The sequence below is a fragment of the Pongo abelii genome, chromosome 13 (assembly GCF_028885655.2).
Source record: "Pongo abelii isolate AG06213 chromosome 13, NHGRI_mPonAbe1-v2.0_pri, whole genome shotgun sequence".
Classification (NCBI taxonomy): Eukaryota; Metazoa; Chordata; class Mammalia; order Primates; family Hominidae; genus Pongo; species Pongo abelii.
In genome coordinates this window covers 122,615,844-122,638,446 of record NC_071998.2, presented here as the reverse complement: position 1 = coordinate 122,638,446, position 22,603 = coordinate 122,615,844, and the positions used below count along the sequence as shown (strand labels likewise).

The window sequence follows — 22,603 nt, the reverse complement described above, 5'->3', positions numbered from 1 at the left end:
CGACTGCCTTCCGGGAGCCTCTCCCCTTCACGGTGCGCCAGGCGCCCTTGGGGCTCCACCATCCCCTCCAAGCTTTAGAGGATTTGCCCAGAGCCCTCCATCCTTCAGAAACCCTTCCTTATCCTAAAGACTCCAGAGACCACCCAGCTAGGAGGGGATGATGTGTTCCTCCCCAAAAGTGTCCTGTGGGTTATGGACTGAATTGGGTTCTCCCAGAAAGAGATGCTGAAGCTCTAATTCCCAGTGTCTATAGATGTGATCTTCTTTGGAAATAGGGTCTTTGTAGATGTGACTAAGATGTGGGGGCTGGGCACAGTGGCTCACGCCTGTAATCCCAGCACTTTAGGAGGCTGAGGTGAGAGGATCACCTGAGGTCAGGAGTTCGAGACCAGCCTGGCCAACATGGTGAAACCTCATCTCTACTAAAAATACAAAAAAATTAGCCGGGCATGGTGGCACATGCCTGTAATCCCAGCTACTCAGGAGGCTGAGGCAGGAGAACCCCTTGAACCCAGGAGGTGGAGGTTGCAGTGGACCGAGATCATGTCACTGCACTCCAGCCTGGGCAACAAGAGTGAAACTCCATCTCAAAAAAAAAAGATGTGGGTTGAGATGAAGTTATACTAGAGTAGGATGGACTGTAAGCCAGTATGACTGTTATTGTTATAGGAAGGGGACCATAGACAGTGACAGGAGGACAGACGCAGACACAGGGAGAAGACCATGTGGGGACAGAGGCAGAGAGTGGCGGGATGCGGCCGAGAGCCAAGGAACGCGGAGGCCGGCTGGCCACCGCCAGGCAAACTGGCTCCCACCCCACTGTGCTGCCTCCTGGCTGGGCAACCTTGGGCGAGTCTCAGGGCCTCAATTTTCCCATCTGTGGAATGGGCATGTCGATCACCTCACATCAGAGGGCAATTGAGAGCCGCAGACGAGCGCTCACACTCAAAGTGTAGTTCAGGGAGCTCGGGGTATCCCCAAGCCTCCTGCCGATCTGTGATAGGACCTGGGGGCTCTTGCCTCCTGGCCCTCACCCCTTTCCTCCCTCTGTCTAGAACATCTTCCCCTCCTTCCTGGCTTCTTCCACCCATTCCCTCCATCTGGGCTCAGACTTCCCCCTTCTGGGACCTATGCGCTGACACCCCAAGGCTGGGCTCCAGGGCCTTCTCTCTGAGCCCTCACTGCCCTGCACATCCCTCGTGGCATCTCTTGTAGGCTTGGCTGTGTTTCACTGGTCACTTGCCTACTTCTTGGCAGATGAGGATCAGGTTAGCCAGGAGTCGGGGCGGAGGGCTTGGGAAGGCCTGAGGCTGAAGTGAGAGAGGGTCTCTAGTCCGTCAGCATCACAGTGAGGCCTTCTCAAACGGTCCCTGCCCAGGCCCCAGGTAGCAGCCAGCACAGGGCCTGGGGGCTGAGGGAGTACCAGGCAGCCACCCCAGGGCAAAGGGACTGGCCAGCCTGGTAAAGTCCAGGAGCAGGCCAGCTGTGCCCAGAGCCCCTGATCCCTGGCATCATGACACTGTCTAGGGCCGAAGAATTACCCGCCCCCACCCACCCCCCCGGCCCGTTCCATGCTAATAAGTCGAATGCATCTGGAGCAATTGAATTGCACGAGGAAAAAGCCACACGGGAGAGGGCCATTTGCATGTCATCTGTATTGTCACATGAAATGCACATCCAAAACGGGTGACTTGGAAACGACCTATTAGGTCACACGGAGTCCGGCCCCTGGGGGCCAAAGCCTCATCGATGCCCATGGGCGGTGGCCAGCGCTTTCCTTGGGCTGTGGCGCGTGCACCCGGTCTCCCCAGCGGAGAGTCAGCTCACACCCCAGGCCCTTTAGCTCTCTGGCAGCAGCTCCCAAAATGCGCTTGAGGAACCAATGTTTCCTTGGGGGTTAATAGCTGTTCCCCAAGAAAAGGGTTCTGTGGTGAAATAAGTTTAGAAAATATGGATTAAAGAAGGTTTAGCAAGAAGCTTTTCTACAGGGTTTGTCAGAGCCTTTATGGCAATAACGGCCTTTGTGAATGTCCAACTTGGGGACAGAGTGTGCAGCACTTCCGAAAGTTATCGAACCACAAAACCCCTTTCCCCTAAAAGCGTCTCACAGGCTGGTGTCCCATGGGCACCCGTTGGAAAGTGCTGCCCTAAGCTGTCGATGACCGTTAATGGCAATGGCACCTGCATCAGGCAGTAGGTTGGGGGCATTCTGGCAGGCGTCGTGCTGTGGCGTGACAGGCACAGCCAAGAACTCAACAGTCATGACGATGAAAGGACAAGACAAGACTCGGCCCCTCCCACCATCCTGGTTTTTGCTGTTCCCAGAGCAGAAGCTAAATAGGGCTGTCCCCGTGGGTGGGTCCTGGCTGCCTTGAGAGGAGACTTGGAGTCCAAGCAAAGGGGCAAGAGGCCTGGCACTGCCGAACACGCTTGTCACCGGGAGGGGTGGCCTGGGTTTGCCGGCCTCCAACCAGGAGGGGAAGATGAGGTGAGGATGGCCGCTCCGACTCCTGGCCGCTCTGTTCCACCCACGCCCGCCACCTTGCCACCCCCTGCCCCTTCTCTAGGGCCAGCCCTGCCCCCAGAGCCTTGTGTGGGCCAATGGATGCTTCACCAGGCGGAGATGAGCATCTGGCAGGTGCTGGAGGGCATCCAGACCAGCTCCACCAGGCGGAACTGGAGGTAGCCGATGACAAAGCCGGAGAGGACGTCCGTGACGTGGTGGCGGCCGATCATCACGCGGGACAGGCCCACGCAGAGGGCCCAGAGCACCAGCAGCACGCGCAGGGGCACCGCCAGCACCAAGTGGCTGAGGAAGAACTTGGACACCATGGCGGCACGGCTGGCGTGTCCGGCCGGGAAGGCGTAGATGTCCATGGTGAGGTAGTCCAGGAGGCTGGGGCTCGTCTCGTACGGGCCGCGCCGCTTGATGAGCTTCTGCACGCCGGCCACCGTCATGATGTCCAGGAGAAGGGCTGTTGGGGGGAGACAGAGGCCCCTGGGCCATCAGGGCCACCAGCCAGGCCCAGGCCCCGGCCCCCCACGTTCCCCCCACCTCGCCTCCCCTTCCTGCTCCTCACTCAGGCCACTCAGCCACGCTGACCCCCAGGCACGGCCCCCCTCAGGCCGTTGCCTTTGCCGTCTCCCCTGCCTGGCACGTCCTGCCTTCCCGTAGCTACTTCTTTAGCGGAGAGGCCTTCCCTGACCATGCTGTTTGTAAAAGCCCCCACCACGCTGTCTCCCCTCACCTTGTTTAATTTTTTCCTACAGCTTTTTTCATGCCCTGACATAATACGCATTTTATTTCTTTAGGTTTTTTTTTGTTTTTTGTTTCGTTTTTTTGTGTTTTTTTTTTGAGACAGAGTTTCACTTTGTCGACCAGGCTGGAGTGCAGAGGCGAGATCTTGGCTCACTGAAACCTCCGCCTCCTGGATTCAAGCGATTCTCCTGCCTCGGCCTCCTGAGTAGCTGGGATTACAGGCACCCCTACCACCACTTCCAGCTAATTTTTGTACTTTCAGTAGAGATGGGGCTTTGCCATGTTGGACAGACTGGTCTCAAACTCCTGACCTCAGATGATCCACCCGCCTCAGCCTCCCATTTTGCTGGGATTACAGGTATGAGCCACTGCGCCTGGCCCCTTTTCCTTTTTTTTTTCGATACAGGGTCTTGCTCTATTGCCCAGGCTGTAGTGCAGTGGCCCGATCTTGGCTCACTGCAACCTCCACCTCCTAGGTTCAAGGAATTCTCATACTTCAGCCTCCCGAGTAGCTGGGATTACAGATGCACACTACCATCCTTGGCTAATTTTTTGTATTTTTGGTAGAGATGGGGTTTTGCCATGTTGGCCAGGCTGGTCTCCAACTCCTGGCCTCGGGTGACCTGCCCGCCTCAGCCTCCCAAAGTGTTCACCCATTACGGGCGTGAGCCACTGTGCCCAGCCCCATTCCCATTTTTCAAAAATTGAAGCAAAATTTACATCTTGTAAAGTGAACCATTTTAGAGTGCATGGTTCAGCGGCATTTAGCACATCACAATGTTGGCAGCCACCTCCTCTCTCTAATTTCAAAACGTTTCATCATCTCCAAAAAATGCCCCATACCCACAAAGCAGCCACTCCCCATCCCCTTCTCTCCAGCCCCTGGACACCACCAATCTGCTTTCTGTCTCAGTGGATTTGCCTCCTCTGGACACTTCATGTAAATGGAATCAGACAGTAAGTGACCTTTTGTGTCTGCCTTCCTTTCCTTAGCATAATGTTTCCAGCGTCCACCCATGTGGCAGCATGTGTTAGCACTTCATTCCTTTTCATGGCCGAATAATATTCCATTGTATGGATGGACCACTATTTGTTCATCTTCTCTTTCTTTTTTTTTTTTTTGAGATGGAGTCTCGTTCTGTTGCCTAGGCTGGAGTGTAGTGGCATGATCTCAGCTCACTGCAACCTCCACCTCCCGGGTTCACGTGATTTTCGTGCCTCAGCCTCCCGAGTAGCTGGGATTACAGGCGCATGCTGCCTCGCCTGGCTAATTTTTGTATTTTTAGTAGAGACGGGGTTTTGCCATGTTGGCCAGGCTGGTCTCAAACTCCTGACCTCAGGTGATCCGCTTGCCTTGGCCTCCCAAACTGCTGAGATTACAGGCATGAGCCACCGTGACCGGCCTCTTTTTTATTTTTTTTATTTTTTTTTGAGACAGAGTCTCGCTCAGTCATCCAGGCTGGAGTACAGTGGTGCCATCTCGGCTCACTGCAAGCTCCGCCTCCTGGGTTCACACCATTCTGCTGCCTCAGCCTCCCAAGTAGCTGGGACTACAGGCGCCTGCCACTACGCCTGGCTAATTTTTTGTATTTTTAGTAGAGACGGGGTTTCATCGTGTTAGCCAGGATGGTCTTGATCTCCCGACCTCGCGATCCGCCCGTCTTGGCCTCCCAAAGTGCTGGGATTACAGGTGTGAGCCACTGCACCCGGCATTTTTTTTTTTTTTTAAGAGATGGATGTCTCTGGCTGGGCACGGTGGGTCACACTTATAATCCCAGCACTTTGGGAGGCTGAGGTGAGCATATTGCTTGAGCCCAGGAGTCCGAGACTAGCGTGGGCAACATGGCAAAACCCTGTTTGTACAAAAAATACAAAAATTAGACATGCGTGATGGCACACGCCTGTAGTTCCAGCTATCAGGAGGCTGAGGTGGGAGGACTGCTTAAGCCCAGGAGTGTGAGACAAGCATGGGCAACATGGTAAAACCCCATCTCTACAAAAAAATACAAAAATTAGCTGAGTGTGGTGGTGCACGCCTCTCATTCCAGCTACCCGGGAGGCTAAGGTGACAGAGCGAGACCCTGTCTTAAAAAGAGAGAGAGAGAGAAACAGAGAGACACAGATGGTGTCTCTTTCTGTTGCCCAGGCTGAAGTGTAGTGGTGCAATCATAACTCACTGTAACTTTGAATTCCTGGGCTCAAGAGATCCTCCTCCCTCGGTCTCCTGAGCCACCGAGACTACGAGTGTGCCACCATGCCCAGCTAATTAAAAAAAATATTTTTTTTACCGATGGGCATCCTACTTTGCTGCCTAAGATGGTCTCAAACTCCTGGCTTCAAGCTATCTTCCTACCTCAGCCTCCCAAAGTGCTGGGATTCCAGGCGTGAGCCACTGTGCCCGGTCACAATTTGTTTATCCATTCATCTATTGATGGCTATCGAGTTGTTTGCGCCTTTCGGCTGCTGTGACTCATGCTGCTATGCACGTGTGTGCAAGTGTTTGCCGAGTGCCTGTTTTCAGTTCTTTTGGTAGATCCCTAGGACAGGAGTCGCTGGTTGGTAATGACAGTAACTCTGTGTGTGACTCTTTGAGGAACCCCACTGTTTTCCCCAGCAACTACACTGTGTCATCCCCCCTTTACAGAGGACAAGATGAACCCCTGGAGCTCAGAGCATTCATACCTGAGGCTCCTGCTTTCTGGAATGTTCCACTCTTTCCCAACCCACCACCTCAGGGACCTGTCCCGGCCTTCCAGACAGCTCAGGCCCTGAATGGTTCAGTCTCAACATTTGGCCCTCTGTTTCGTGGCTTTTCCCCCGCAGTCACTGAGTCATCTGTTGGGAGGTGAGGGTTCGCTGTCTGCGGCATGAAGTCATCACTTTGTGGAGGCAGGGGCCGTGCCTGTTTGTTCATAGGTTTTTTTCCCCCAGGGCTAGAAACAGAGCCAGTCTCCAAACGTAGTTGAGTTACTGGCCTGAGGCTCATAACCAGCGAGGTGGGCTCTTTCCTTCCTTTTCTTTTTCTTTATTTTTTTGAGACAGAGTCTCACTCTGTCGCCCAGGCTGGAGTGCTGCAGCATGATCTTGGCTCATTGCAATCTCCGCCTCCCTGGTTCAAGTGATTCTCCGGCCTCAGCCTCCCGAGTAGCCGGGACAACAGGTACCTGCCAGCACGGCTGGCTAATTTTTGTATTTTTCGTAGAGACAGCGTTTTGCCATGTTGGCCAGGCTGGTCTCGAACTCCTGACCTCAAGGGATCTGCCCACCTCCGCCTCCCAAAAAGTGCTGGGATTCCAGGCGTGAGCCACTGCGCCTGGCCTTTCTTTCCCTATTTTGGAAATACAGGGGAGACCTGGATCTCCATTGTGTCTCTGCCACACCCTGCTGCATGGCCTTGGGGGGCTGCTCCGCCTTTCTGTGCCGTGAGAGGAAGGCACCAGGCCAGGACCCCAGTTTCACCCAGCTGATCTGAGTGGCACCCAGACAGCCAATGTGGGGGTTCCGGGTCAACACTCCGCACCCTTAGAAAGGCCCTTGGAGCTCACACCCTCTGACCTGAGGGTGGGGCTGGCATCGGCAGGCCAGATAGCACCCCCAGGGCTGGTGCAGAGTCAGCAGGGAGCCCGTGCCCCTGCCCCCTGTGCTTCCCCACCTCAGGTGACCTTGGGGACCCCAGTGAGGTCACAGCCCCTGCAAGCCCTGCCTCGTGGACAGTGAAGACAACACCCACAGTGTAGTGTGGTGGCAAAGCTCACAGGCATCACAGCCAGAGAACCGGTTGTGAGTTCCAGCCCTGAAGCCTCCCTGCTGTGTGACCTTGGGCAAACCGCCTAACTTTCCTCACCTGTGAGATGAAGCTCAGGGACACCCACCTCCCAGAGGGGGCCCAGCACCATGCCTGCAGGCTGACTGCTGGGTGACAAGGTTTCACTGGGACAGAGGGGTTTCCTAGGACACAACACACTCAGTGCTAAAGCAGGGAAGTCTCAGCAAACGATTGAGTTGGTCCCCCCAAACGCCTGGCCCACCAGGAGGGCTGGATAATGGTGGGGGGTTATGACTCAATGACAGTTCAGTGCAGCCGGATGCTGGGAGCTTTCCTAGAAAACTTTTCAGGGTTTATCAGAATAGTCAGCTCTTGGCAGAAATGGAAAAAAAAAAAATTAAAAAAAAAAAAAAGACACAGAAGATGCTATTCACTCCAGAACATTTACAAAACAGAAAACAAAAGTTAGAGTTGAAATCACCTGTAATCCTGTCCCTCAGAGGTAGCCGTTGTTTCAGACCCTTCCATCCATCTACAGAGCATAGCTTTTTTTTTTTTTTAAAGACAGAGTTTCGCTCTTGTTGCCCAGGCTGGAGTGCAATGGTGTGATCTCGGCTCACCACGACCTCCGCTTCCCAGGTTCAAGCTATTCTCCTGCCTCAGCCTCCCGAGTAGCTGGGATTACAAGTGTGTGCTACCACGCCTGGCTAATTTCTCTATTTTTAGTAGAGCTGGAGTTTCTCCATGTTGGTCAGGCTGGTCTTGAACTCCCGACCTCAGGTGATCCATGCACCTCGGCCTCCCAAAGTGCTGGGATTACAGGCGTGAGCCACCACACCTGGCCTTTTCCAAAGGTCATAGATTTAATAAAGCTTGTAACATGGTTTACATATGTTGTTCTGCTGCCTGCTTTTGAAAGTCTTGCACCATCGCATACCCCCGATCGCCTTGCTGCAGGGTGTGAGGCACTGTGGTGCACCTAACTGTCCATGCCAGGCAGTTAGACTGTTTCAGATCACGCAGTCCTCCCTGGAGGACTAGAACTTCAGGACTTCCCCTTTTCCTGCCCACTTCAGGGTTGCTGCTTGTAGTCTGGTCTCTCTGTTTGGGGTTTGAACATTGGCCTCTCCTGGCCCCTCTCATTAGCCACAGGGCTGGCTGAGAGCCTCTCACCCTGGAAGTGCCTGGCCAGCACAGGACGGGGCTGAGCAGGTGCACAGAGGAGCTGGCTGGCCCAAGGAGGGCGGGGCCTGAAGGTCTGGAGAAAACCTTACTCTACTCTTGCCTGCCAATTTCATGGCAGCTGTTCCCCTGGGCTGGGTCTTCCCAGGAGGTGGCTGGGGAGGCGTGTGGCTGGCCAGCTCATGTGCTGACCATACCTGGGTTTGGTGCCATCTGAAGCCTGTGGGAGATCACAGTTCCAGCAGGAGAGAGGGACTGGGGACTGCTAGGTCCCCAGGGCAGGTGGGAGAGGGAGGTAGCTGTGCTGACCTTGGCATGCCTTCGCCCCATGAAGCAGCTGAGGAAGCCAGCTTAGAGGGGCCAGCTGGTCCTCTCCAGCCCAGCTGGAGCCCCTCTCATCTGCAAGCCCCCCCACTTCCCCAAAAATGGCCTGGCCACAGGCTCTCTCCACCTCGGGAGGGAAGGCAGTTCATGGGGAGGGGGTTAAATCTGAAGGCTCTGGAGTCACAGGTGGGGTTCAAGTCTCATTGGCTGGGGCTGTGAGGAGGGGTCCTGGTGCTTCTGGCCTAGGGGTCGACCCTGCTAATTAAGAACAAGTTCTGGCTGGGCGTAGTGGCTCACGCCTGTAATCCCAGCACTTTGGGAGGCCGAGGTGGACGGATCGCCTGAGGTCAGGAGTTCGAGACCAGCCTGGCCAACATGGTGAAACCCCATCTCTACTAAAAATACAAAAAAATTAGCTGGGCATGGTGGCGGGAGCCTGTAGTACCAGCTGCTTGGGAGGCTGAGGCAGGAGAATCACTTGAACCCGGGAGGCAGAGGTTGCAGTGAGCCAAGATTGCGCTACTGCACTCCAGCCTGGGCAACAGGGCGAGACTCTGTCTCAAAAAAAAAAAAAAAGAACAAGTTCCTTCCCCTCTCAGGGCCTTGGTCTACTCACCCATAGCAAGGGTGGTCCCAGGAGGAAATGAGCCAATGAATTGGGAGGAGTGTGGTGGTTGACAGCATACTGCTGCCATTACACTGCCTGTAAGTCCTGGCCCCGCCCGGCCCGGGAAGCCGTGGGAGGCTCTGGTCCTGGAGGCTGGGGCACCGTGCAGGAGCATCAGCGAAGTCTTTTTTTCCTAAGGTCCCACCAGGGTCAAAATTGTCTGGCCCAGGTTCCAAGACCTCCACCACCTCAAGGCAAGTAAGAGAGGCCGGGCCAGGCAAGGCCAGGACCTCCCTGGTGGTGGTGGCTGGTGACTGGTGGCCAGCTAGGGTCTGGGTGCCGGAAGAGCTGCCAGAATCTGGGGTAGGGGGTGGTTCATGCAGACCAGGACTGGGCTCCATGGTAGGCTGAAATATGACACCAGCCACTGGAAGGCATGGGACATCAGTCCTACTGGCAACCAGGTCTTTAGGTTGAAAATCAGGGTTCAGCAGCTGATGGGTTCAAAATCTGCCTTTCGAGGCCAGCGCAGTGGCTCACACCTGTAATCCCGGCACTCTGGGAGGCTGAGGTGGGTGGATCACCTGAGGTCAGGAGTTCGAGACCAGCCTGGCCAACATGGAGAAAGCCCATCTCTACTAAAAAAACAAAAATTAGCCGGATGTGGTGGCAGGCACCTGTAGTCCCAGCTACTCGGGAGGCTGAGGCAGGACAGTCGCTTGAATCTGGGAGATGGAGGTTGCAGTGAGCTGAGATGGCACCACTGCATTCCAACCTGGGTGACAGAGCAGGACTCTGTCTCAAAATAAATAAATAAATAAATAAAATCTGCCTTGCGAGCACAGGGGCCCTAATGGACAGCTGCTGTGGTCAAGGAAAAAGTGGGGAGGAAAGGGTGACTTTACTAAGTCACCCGGGGGGTACACTGGGCCCAGCACCTCAACTCTGATGGGGTGGCCAAAGGCAGGGAGGGCTGGGTGCCTCGACCTCCCCACATGCCCCAGCTCTCTGCATGGGCTGTCAGGATCCATAGGCCAAGAACTAAGCTAGACCCACATCTTCCCTTTTTTTTTTTTTTTTTTAATGTTTTTGAGATAGTGTCTCCCTCTGTTGCCCAGGCTGGAGTGCAGTGGTGCAAACATGGTACAAACATGGTTCACTGCAGCCTTGAACTTCTGGGCTCAAATGATCCTCCTGCCTCAGCCTCCCATGTAGGTGGGACCACAGGCACAGGCCACAACTGGCTAATTTTTTGATTCTTTTGTAGAGACAGTATCTCAGTTTGTTGCCCAAGCTGGTCTTGAACTCATGAGCTCAAGTGATCCTCCCACCTCAGCCTCCTAAAGTGCTGAGATTACACGTGTGAGCCACTGTGCCTGGCTCCTTTCAAATCTCTAGCAGCAAAACATTGTTTTTCCCGATGAAAGCATACAGACTCGGTGTATGAAACAGATGTGGCTGAAGCTCGTGTGTGGTGGGGGTCATCTGGAACTCCCCTGGCTGACAGATAGGTCTCTGTGGGTGCCCACGTCTCATGATCTGGAAACTCCATCTATGGCTTGAGTGAGTCCCTTGAAGTTCATGTGTTGGAAACTGAATCCCCAATGCAACAGTTTTGAGAGGTGGAACCTTTAAGAGGTGATCAGGGTGGCTGCGGTGGCTCACACCTGTAATCCTAGCACTTTGGGAGGCCAAGGCGCATGGATCACTTGAGGTCAGGAGTTTGAGACCAGCCTGGCCAAATGGTGAAACCCATTTCTACTAAAAATATTTTTAAAATTAGCTGGGCGTGGTGGCAGGTGCCTGTAATCCCAGCTACTTGGGAGGCTGAGGCAGGAGAATTGCTTGAACCAGGAGGTGGAGGTTCCAGTGAGTCGAGATCTTGCCACTGCATTCCAGCCTGGGTGACAGAGCCAGACTCTGTCTCAAAAAAAAAAAAAAAAAAAAAAAGGGGAGGCCGGGCATGGTGGCTCACACCTGTAATCCCAGCACTTTGGGAGGCCAAGGTGAGAGGATCACCTGAGGTTGGGAGTTTGAGATCGGCCTGACCAACATGGAGAAACCCTGTCTCTACTAAAAGTATAAAATTAGCCAGGCGTGTTGGCAGGTGCCTGTAATCCTAGCTACTTGGGAGGCTGAGGCAGGAGAATCGCTTGAACCCGGGAGGCGGAGGTTGCAGTGAGCTGAGATCGTGCCATTACACTCCAGCCTGGGCAACAAGAGTTAAACTCTGTCTCAAAAATAAATAAATAAAATAAAATAAAAAGGTGATAGGCCACAAGGGCTCTCCCCTCATGAATCAATTAATGCAGGTATCGGGGGTGGTTCCTGACAAAAGGGTGAGTGTGGTCACCTCTCGCCCTGTCAGGCATGTGCTCCCTTGCGCGTGATGCAGAAGGCAACAGGAAGCAACGAGGCCCTCACCAGATGTGGCTGACTTCCCAGCCTCCAGAACCATGAGCCAAATACACTTCTATTCTTTATAAATCAGTGTGAGGTATTCTGTTACAGCAGCACAAAATGGACTAAGATGCCCCACAGCTGGGCCTTTGGGAAGCTGTGGCTATTTCGGGCTGGTTCCCTCTCTTCAGGCCGTAATGATGGAGGGTATCTGCCCCTTTTCTTCCCTGGGCCCTGCGGGGACCATAGGGCCCAGCCTGGCTCTCTAGCCAGGTTGACCCACCCAGTCTGTGCCTGGTTCACTCACTTTTCCACCTGTTCCTGGGCCCCGCCGGTTCTTGGGTATTTCAGGTGTGTGTCAGGCCTGGCACTGTGAACGAGGCTGGCAGGGTCCCCTATGGCCAAGCGGGACAGTGGGCAGTAAGCACATAGTGACACAGAGCGTTACTCTATCACAGGTGTGACGGGGTGCGTGGCTTTTCGCCCTCACCATGCCGCAGCCGTCTGGCCAGGAGGGTTGTGAATGGAAGAGGCAGCGGCCCGTCTGCCACCCTCAGACCACAGGGCGGCTCTCCAACAGAGCCGTAGCCTCCCCTGGGCCTCCCACTCCACTCTGCCCTCTCCCGCTGCCCCTGCAGGGCCTCTCTCCCTCCTCCAGTGCAGCCAGGCCTCGGTGTGACTGTGATTCTGACACTGTGAGAGCATCATCTGGTGCCCAGAAATAGAAGCAAATGGCGCCATCACTCAAGGCTGATTCTGCCCACGTGGCCCTGTCCAGTTGACCGACCTACATTCCCTTCTCGACTCAAGGAGGGCAAGGAGACCCCTGTGAGGGGAAAGGTCCGCCCAGCAGGAGGCTCAGGGGCAAGAGCCGGGGAGCTGGTGGGAGCTGCACTGCCCTGGACCTGCTATGTGCACATTTCAGGGAGGTCACTCAGCCTCCACTGGCCTCCACTCACTAGGATCACCCAGGGCGGTGGCTGCGCACTCAGGCTCCACAAAGAGACCGGCTTCAAGGTCGGCCACTTGTGGACAGCATAACCTCGGTGTGTCTATCCCCCAGAGCTCCCTGCCATGGATACGCTGGGATGACAAGGGGCCTGCTCTGATGCTCGTATGCAGCAGACACTCGGTAATGGACCCCTGGGACCATGTCAGAGGACACCAGGGCTTGGCTCCACCACCCCTCACGCTCTTCCGTCCCAACCAGCTCCACTCTCAGCTCTTTTCACAGGGTTGGGGCCTGAATGTCTGAACCCCCCCATGCAGGAAGCACAGCTGTCCCCAGGGCCCTGCTCTCCTAGAGGCTTCCCGGCCCTCATAGGGCAACAAGAACCCACCTCGAGGCCCACCCTTCTCCTCTAGCCCAGGTCCCTCGGGGTTGGTGGTGGCCAGGGAACCAGAGTGCTGGAGGCTCCCAGAGGCCAGGCAGGAGCCAGGGCTTTCTTGGAAAAGAGCTGCTGCCATCTTGGAAGATTTGGAATCATCTCCTCCTGAGGCCTCTGAAAATCAGAACGTCACTTGTCTGCCGGCAGCTATGTGCCCTGCAGGAAGAGGGGCAGCCGGGGTGACCTAGTGTGGCCCTTTGTGGCTCTGGGCTGCTTTCCCCCTGAAGACGCACTCTGTGGGACCAGCTCAGAGCAGGGCAGGGTCTCTGGGGAGTTGGGGCTAGTGGGGTAGGGGTGGGAGGTGAAGGCTGTAGGCTCAGCTGTTCTAAAGCAAGGAGCAAGGACGGGGCTTCCATGATGCCCTGCAGGCTGTGAAGGGCTGGGTTTGTGGGCAGATGTCTCTCTCCGGCTGGGTTGAGAGGAGGGGTCCCAGTGCTCCTGGGCTGGGAAGTCAATCCTGCTTCTCATCCCCCATTCTGGCTTTTGGAAGGTTGGGAGCCAGCCATATACTTCCCAGGGGGTGTGTAAATCGGTCTGAACTTCCTGAAGGGCATTTGGCTTCGGAATCAGAACTCTCTTCTGCGTGTCTCCCTTGGACTCAGCTCTTCCCCTTGCAGGAATATCTCCTTGGGAAATTGTTAGGGATGTGGGCCATGATTCATGGCCCGGGATGTTCACTGCAGCATTGTTTATAACACCGAAAAACGTGAAACGACCCAGCGCCCTTCAAGAGACAGACGGGACAAACCGTGGCCTAATCTAGACACCAGAGCATGCTGTGGCCACTGCAGATGATAAGGCCCATGTATATTTATAGCCCGACTATATCAGAGGCCATGGGGTATGTTAAGTGGAAAAGGCCACTTATAAAATAGGATTTCCAGTAGGATGCCATCTTCATAAAATAAGATTTGTATGTAAGCAAATGTGCTTATATGAAGAGAAAAAAAATCTAGAAGGTACTGCTCTAAATGCTAACAATGCTTCTTGCTGGGCAAGAGGATTAGGGGTGATTTTTACTGTCTTTTTGTAATTCTGCACTTTAAAATCTTTCTTGCCACAAGCACGCATTATTTGTGCACATTTTTAAAAAGTTATTTTTATAGGCTAGGCACAGTGGCTCATGCCTGTAATCCCAGCACTTTGGGAGGCAGTGGCAGGTGGATAGCTTGAGCTCAGGAGTTCGAGACCAGCCTGGCCAACATGGTGAAACCCCGTCTCTACTAAAAATACAAAAATTAGCCAGGCATGGTGGCAGGCACCTGTAATCCCAGCTACTCAGGAGGCTGAGGCGGGAGAATCACTTGAATGTGGGAGGCAGAGGTTGCAGTGAGCTGAGGTCGCGCCACTGCCCTCCAACCTGGGTGACAGAGAGAGACCCTCTCAAGAAAAAAAAAAAAAAAAAAAAAAAAGACTCCACCTGCTAAAGCCAGCTCTCCCTATCTTTGAAGACCAGTGGTATGCAAAGCACTCAGGATCATCAATAGAAAGACTGATGGCGCTGGTTATTCACTCTGCTGAGCGCCAGGCCCTGCTAGGAGCAGGTCCCAGGGACATGAAATCACTAGCTGTGCTGGTGGGCAATGCTGATCCAGACCCTGCCTACTGGCATCACAAACTATTGCATTTCTCTTGCATCCGCTGTGTGGACAGCTGCCAAGGCAGTGTATTAAGGGGCCCTGACCTGGCCTGGGGGTGGCCAAAGGCCCCCCTGAGGGACTGACTGTTGCACTGAGGCCCACTGAGATGCTGAGAAAGGAGGCTGGGGAGGGAACCCCTCTACTTCCGAGGAGGTAGCACGTGCGGTTTCCCACAGGAGGGTATCTGAGTGAAGATTTGGGATCAGCCTAAATATCCCTCAGTTAGGAACAGGCTAGACAAGCCTCGTGGAGAGGCTGTCACCTAAATTGTCCCTGAGAGCAAGAGCCAGAGGGCAGGGGATGGGAGAGCTGCCAGAACAGATTATCTGGAGCATCTGAACCCCTCATGCTGGTGCGAGGGACATGGAGGGTCCAGATCAGGATTCCAGGTGGGAGGGCCACAGCTGTGAGAGTGAGGCCAAACCGGGCAAAACACAACCTGAGAAAAACATCACACGTTAGCATACGCACGGGGAAAAATCCAGGGGCGCGTGACCCAAGCTGCGGCAGAGGCTCTTCCTGGGAGAGGGTTTAAGGGAGAGGCTCACTTTCTTCTTGATCTAGCCTTGTAATCACTGCATTTTTTCTTATTCCAAGAATGTATAGGCTGGGCACCATGGCTCTCGCCTGTAATCCCAGCACTTTGGGAGGCCAAGGTGGGCAGATCACCTGAGGTCAGGAGTTTGACACCAGCCTGACCAACAATGGTGAAACCTCATCTCTACTAAAAATACAAAAAATGAGCTAGGCATGGTGGCGTGCACCTGTAATCCCTGCCTACGCAGGAGGCTGAGGCAGGAAAATCACTTGAACTCAGGAGGCGGAGGTTGCAGTGAGCCGAGATGGCGCCACTGCACTCCAGCCTGGGCAACAGAGTGAGACTCGGTCTCAAAAAAAAAAAAAAAAGAATGTATAATGAAAAGGCGCCCAACATCACTGATGGTTAGGGAAATGCAAAGCAAAACCACAATGAGGGCCGGTGGCTCACGCCTGTAATCCTAGCACTTTGGGAGGCCAAGGCAGGAGGATCACTTAAGGTTAAGAGTTTGAGACCAGCCTGGCCAACATGGTGAAAGCTCATCTCTATGAAAAATTAGCCAGGCATGGTGGCAGGCGCCTGTAGTCCCAGCTACTTGGGAGGCAGAGGCAGGAGAATCACTTGAACCCGGGAGGCGGAAGTTGCAGTGAACCGAGATCGCACCACTGCACTCCAGGCTGGTGACAGAGTGAGACTCTGTCTCAAAAAACAAACTAACTAAAACCCCCCAAACAAAAAAAAAAAACAAAAACAAACAAAAAATACCCAAAACCACAAGAGATACCACTTCATACCCATTAGGATGGCTCTGATTGAAAAACCAGACAATGAGTGTTGGCAAAGATGCGGACATATCGGAGCCCTTGGGCATTGCTGGGGGAATGTAAAATCACGCAGCCGCTGTGGGCAACAGTAGGACAGGTCCTCAAACAAGTCAACATAAAATTACCCTGTGATCCAGCAGCTTGATTCCGAGTATACAACCAAAATAACTGAAAGCAGGGGCTCAAGAAGATACATATACACCTGTGCGCATGGCAGCGTTATTCAGAACAGCTAAAAGGTGGAAGCAACCGAAGTGTCCATGGGTGGACGAATGGATACATGAAATGTGGTCCATCCTGTAACTGAGCATTATTCAGCCTTAGAGAGGAAGAAAATGCCGGCGCCTGCTACAGCATGGATGGACCTCGAGGATATCATGCTAAATGAAATCAGCCAGTCACAAAAGACAAATACAGTATGATTCCACTTATGTGAGGTCCCTAGAACAGTCAAATCCAGAGACAGAGTGTAGAATGGAGGTTGCCAGGGGCTGGGGGAGGGGGAGTGGGGAGTCAGTGCTTAATGGGGACAGAGCTTCTGTGTTTTAAGATGAAAGATGAAAAGAGTTCTGGAGATGGATGGTGGTGACGGCTGCACAACAGTGTGAATGGACTCAATGCCACTGAATTGTACGCTTCAAATGATTACAATGATCAATTTTATGTGAGGTACAGCTTATCACAATAAAAAATGACATAAAAATGTAGTTTTCCTAGCCAGGCGTGGTGGCTCACTCCTGTAATCCCAGCACTTTGGGAAGCCAATGCAGGTGGATCATGAGGTCAGCAGTTCAAGACCAGCCTGGCCAACATGGTGAAACTCCATCTCTACCAAAAATACAAAAATTAGCCAGGCGTGGTGGTGGGCACCTGTAATCCCAGCTACTCGGGAGGCTGAGGCAGGAGAATCACTTGAACCAGGGAGGCAGAGGTTGCTGTGAGCCGAGATCACAGCACTGCACTCCAGCATGGGTGACATAGCGAGACTCCGTCTCAAAAAAAAAAAAAAGTATTTTTCATATTCAGGAAAATCTCAATAAAAATGCTTTTTTTTTTTAGACGGAGTCTCACTCTGTCGTCCAGGCTGGAGTGCAGTGGCGCGATCTCAGCTCACTGCAAGCTCCGCCTCCTGGGTTCATGCCAGTGAGTCAAGATCACGCCACTGCACTCCAGCCTGGGGACAGAGCGAGATTCCGTCTCAAAGGGAAAAAAAAAACAGATACTTTTATAGGCCAGTGCAGTGGCTCAAGCCTGTAATCCTAGCACTTTGGGAGGCCAAGGTGGGTGGATCACCTGAGGTCAGGAGTTCGAGACCAGCCTGGCCAACATAGCGAAACCATGTTGGAGAATTGCTTGAACCCGGGAGGCAGAGGTTGCAGTGAGCCAAGATCTTATCACTGCACTCCAGCCTGGGCAACAGAGAGAGACTCTGTCTCAAAAACAAAAAGACAAACAAACAAAAAGATACTTTCATAAAGGACATAGATCAAGGAACAAGACCGGAGGCATTTCCAATCACAGGACAGGCCCATGAGGAAACAAGGATGGGCTTAGTGAACCAGGATGGGCCTGGTCACCTGTCACCTGTCACCTGGCTCCCTTCAGATCATCAAGCTGGGTGCTGCTCGGGAGGGAGAAGGGGACAGGTGGTCTCAAGGCATCTAGAGCTTGGAAGGTACCCGGCAGGAGGCTAGTCCTGGACTTCTGACAATGATGATGGTGATAATGATGATGATAATCATTGCTACATAAGCGTTAACCAACATCAGTAAGTGCCAAGCACTTCATGTGTGATTCATCAGGGACATTTCCCAACAACCCATCTGACAGATGAAGAAACTGGGGCTCAAAGAGGCAAAGTCACTTGCCTGAGTTCCCACAGTAGGGCTGGGATTTGCACCCAGGTCCAGCTGCCTCTGGAGTCGAAGCTTTTGCCTGCTGCTAAGACCCCTTCTGGCTCTGAGCTTTCTAGTCTTGACAGTGTGCACTAGGGGAGGGGCAAGCAGGGAGCATGCAGAGAACTTCCCTGGGCCCAGTGGGACCCTTCCTAGGCCTCGTAGCTGCAGCTCCCATTTCCCAAGCTCCCAAGTCTGCCTCTTCAGAGCCAAGTGGAACCCAGGTCCCAACCACAAGCTCGGAGGTCTTGCTTCCAGCCCAGAGACTGCCCCTGGGGGTTAGCTCAGTGCCACGGGGCCAGAGCGGGTGGGCAGGGCTAGGCAGGGCTCCCTCCCCCTTCAGTATTGCAGTGATGTCACTGTGCAGCATGGCATCCACCATGCCAAATGCTTTGCCAGCTCCCTTCACATCCCTGCCACATCCCCCTCAGCCCCCAGATAGGGAAACTGAGGCTCAGAGACAGGAACTGACTTGAGCATGTGCGTACAGCAAGTAAGGGTCAGAGCAAGGACCTAGACAACAGCCAGTCTGACCCCAGAGCCTATGCTCCAGGGTTGAAGGGTGCCCTCCAAAGACAAAAGGACAGATGGAACCTGCAGCGTGTGCTCAGTGGGTGGTCTGCTTTCCCCGGGGCAGGGGACCGTGGGACCTTCCTTCCTGGCAGGTCAGACCACAGCTGCAGGATTAGAGCCTGCCTTGGCCATTTGCTGCCATTTTCCCCCACCAAGCCGAGGGCTGGGCTGGCATCCCCACGGAATGACCTCAGGGTCCCCAGACCCACCCGGCCTGCTCTGTGGCCTGTGCTGAATGCCTGACTTGTGCCAGGCCCTATGTCCCCATGGTCTCAATACCTGGATATGAAGACAGTCAACCTCCTCCCAGATCATTCCCCTCCACAAAGCATACATGCTCCAGGAGTGCAGTGAACACTGGTGATACGCCCGACCTGCAGCCCCACGGTGAGCAGCAAGGAGTGGCGGGTTTGCAGTCACAGGGCCTTGGATTTACTTCCTGAACCTACCGCTTATAGCTGTGTGGTAGGCAAGTTGCTTGAGCTTTCTGAGCCTCAGTTTACTCAGCTGTAAGATGGGCATATTAATATTTACCTTGAAAGGTCATCAGCAGCTTTTTTACATCATAAAATACAGGCCGTTCATGCCATTGTCTTTGGTACATAATAAAGCTCAATAAATGATGTTTTTAAAGATTTTTTAAAATGTCTATCACTTCTGTTCAAGGAGGAAGGCATCTCAAATCTTCATCTTTATCCTGTGGGGCAAACAGTTTTGTGCCCATGGCAGCTGGCTGCTGGAATGAGCCTGAAGCCTTATCTTAACAAGTAGGTTGTAAATTTTTCAATGGTTGGGGCAGGGGAAATGTTCTTAAAAGCAAACATTCCTGTAAAAAAAAAAAAAAACAAACAAATCAAAGCAGAGCTGTTTTACTTGGTGATGAGAGGCAGCTTGCTTGCATACCTCCTACCACGGGGAGCTCACCCCCTTACTAGAGCATCCACTGACTGTGGGTAAGTTGAGATGCACCTCCTTTCTTCTCTGATCCTCCCCCTGCTGGAAGCTTCACACAGTCTGAGCTGGTTCCCTCTCCCTCTCCTCTGAAAATGCAAAGGAAAGCTAGAGTTGCTCCCGGTTCTGCTCCTGGCTCCATCACTGACTAGCTGCACGACCTTAGAACCATCATCACCCCGTGCCTCAGTTTCCCCCTCTTTAAATGGGGAATAATAACAGCACCAAGCTCCATGGGTTATGGTGAAGATCAGAAGTAATGATATGATTTATGCAAAGCCCTGGAACACGGTAAGCACTCAACCAATGACAACTTCATCACCTCCCTTGTCACATGGGGAAAGAAGGTGGGAAGGAAGAGATGGGGTCAAGGGAGCAGGGTTGAGAGACAGACTCGGGCATATGCCTTCCCACCCCATCTTCTGACAGCAGGCAACCTACCTCTCTAAATCCCAACAGTCTTCTTGAGCCACGTGGCCCTGTGTGAAACTGTGGATAATGAGAGCAGGTTCTGCCCCTGGAAGCGCCTGGCCTAGTGCCTCGGCCACTTTGCTCTGTCCCTCCCTCCCACACCGGTGGCACGGCACCTGGAAGAGCAGAGGCCTGTGTGTCAGCTGGAGCCGGTGCAAATCTCAAGCCCTGAGGCTGGGCCAGGTTGCTTTATTTATAGGAACCTCAGTTTCCTAACCTGTAAAATGGGCATGATAATGGCACCAACCTCGTGAGACTGTTTATTCAGGAGTAAATCATAAGTTATTGTAACGTAAATAATTTAGTAATAAGAACAAGAAAACCGGCCAGGCACGGTGGCTCACGCCTGTAATCCCAGCACTTTGGGAGGCCAAGGTGGGTGGATCACCTGAGGTCAGGAGTTTGAGACCAGCTTTGCCAACATGGTGAAACCCCATATCTACTAAAAATACAAAAATTAGCTGGATGTGGTGGCGTGCACCTGTAATCCCAGCTACTCGGGAGGCTGAGGTAGGAGAATTGCTTGAACCCAGGAGGCGGAGGTTGTAGTGAGCTGAAGGTTGTAGTGAGCCAAGATCGCGCCACTGCACTTCAGCCTTACAGCCTGGGCAACAGAGCGAGACTCTGTCTAAAAAAAAAAAAAAAAAAAGAACAAGAAAACCTCGAAGGTGGCAGACCCAGCCATCTCCTGCATGAAGTATCTGATGGTTTCTGCCTCCCCGAGTCCCACCAACAGAACGTAGAGCCTCCAGACTGAGACTAGAGCAGGGAGATACATGTTTTTATTGTAACTTCCTCTGGAACCCGTGTTCTCCATGGTCCAACCCAATGCCCTTTTGGAACCAAGACCCCTTGTTAATGTTTGCCTTGCCTGAGACCTCCACCTCACATGTGCCCCAAATGATGGCCACACTGGGAAAGACAAGGAAATTGATGCGGGCCTGGCATGGAGGGTGGAACGTTCCTGGGACACCTTGGGGACCTGGTGGTGCCCAAAGGGTGGGCCGGACGCAGACTGGGCATCACCTCTGGGTGGAGGGAATGGCTTGCCTCCACATGTGCCCCACATGGCACCTGGCACAGGGCGGTGCTAATCTGCAAGACGTTGGTGGCAAAGATTTTGCAAACAAACAAACCAACAACTGGCCCCCCGACCCCTTCTCCAGTGACTCCCCCTGGGAAGGAGCAGGGAAGAACTCCAGGGGGCTGTGAGTGGGTGGCAGTCCCAGGGGAACTCCCTGGATCCCCAGACCCTGGGGAAGAAGGCTGGGCAGCTTTCCAGGTTCCTGAACCGAGGCGGGAGGTGCTCATGGGGCAGCTCACGGGCACTGCCTGGCTGGGAGCTGTCAAGGAGCGAGGACCTCAGCCGTGGGGCAGGAGTCAAACAGTGACACCCCATTCCAGGACGCCCACCAGAGCCCTGACCGTCTCCCTTGAGGCCACCGCCTCTGGCCCAGCCTCCCTTCAAGCTGCCTCTGGGCAGTGGTGCCTTTTGCTGAGCAGGCCCTTCTCACAGGGCCGCACTGCCCTCTGCCTTCATTTGGCATGTGGCAGGAGAGCCTCGTCTATGCATCCCTGGTGTCGCTCCCCCACGCCGGAGCCTGCCTGTTTCTGGGGCACCCTTCCTGCCTAACCTCATTAGACCATCCCAGCCGGTTTCAGAGGGCTGTGCAGGTCCTGGCCAGGGCAGGGCTGGGCAGGCCGGGCTCCCTCCCGATGGGCCTGACAGTGAGTGGCGGACGGCAGGCACACTCACCCAGAAGCAGATTCATGAGCACCTCCTGGCCGGCCAGTGTGCTGCTCTTCACCAGGCAGAGGATGGTGCCTCCGATCCAGGGGATGCCGTGGCCCGTGATGCCGATGAGCTTGACCATGGAGCGGGCACTGGCCCAGGACGCCGCTCTGCCGGCGCACACCCCCAGCCGCTTGGACATACAGATATCGATGGCCAGCAGGGAGTTGAAGGCGATGCCCTTGAAGGAGGGGTTCAGCTGCATGCAGTCCTCCTCTGGCAGCTGCTGTGACTGGCGTCGCTCTCGGGCCCCGTCACCAGCAGGTGGGGGCTGTGCCGATGGGCCCGAGGCCTTTCTGCCCGAGCTGCGGGGCTCCGGGCCCCCCTTGGGGGGCTGGTTCAGGGACAGGAACTCAGCCCGGTTGAGGACGTTGTTGCGGTCCCGGGCACGGGCCCGGCTCTGGGAAGCTGGCATGGTGACCTCGCTCACCCTGAGAAGGCCGATGCCAGCCCGGCTCCAAGGGCCTTCTCCCCGAAGACAAGAGCTGCCCCCAGAGCCGCCACCGTGGCTGCCTCCCTGCCTTCTCCGCCGCAGCTGTTAAATATAGGGTGGAGAGTTGCACATGGCTGTTTATCTCTGCTGCCACCCGGCTCCAAGGGGACGTCAGTGCCAGCCGGGCAGCCAATCGAGCCCTCCAGTGCGGGGCCTGCACCAGCAGAGCCTCCAGGAGGCGAGGAGTCCACAGCTGCGGCCTGGCTGCCTCGGGCCTGGGCTATTTAAATCGGCCAATGGCTCATCCCTGGGCTTGGGGGACTCTGGGAAATGTAGTCCTCCAGCTGCTCTGGACTCTGCAGTGGCCTTGGCCTCTGAAGGGGCGGAGGTGGGACCTGGGCTTACCCTGCTTTTACCAGCTTCCCTCTGAGCCGTCCAGACCCCTGCAAGCCAGGCCTGCCTGCCCCAGCGGCCTGGCAGCTTGGACCTGGTCCTGTAAACTGGACGGTGTTGCTCGGGCCGAGGCCTCTTTGGGCACCAGATGGAGTGAACGACGTCAT

The 22,603-nt window shown here is 54.3% G+C and overlaps 1 protein-coding gene across 4 annotated transcripts; it reads right to left on the bottom strand.

Annotated features, from left to right (window-relative positions):
- Positions 1 to 1,635: 1,635 nt before the first annotated feature.
- PLPP7 (phospholipid phosphatase 7 (inactive)) lies at positions 1,636 to 22,603 on the bottom strand. 4 transcript variants are annotated; one of them, NM_001131744.1, is given in 3 exon segments: positions 1,641 to 2,975; positions 18,931 to 19,222; positions 21,575 to 22,139. In NM_001131744.1, coding segments are annotated over 2 exon segments (522 nt in total). In that variant the 5' UTR covers positions 22,026 to 22,139; the 3' UTR covers positions 1,641 to 2,975; positions 18,931 to 19,151.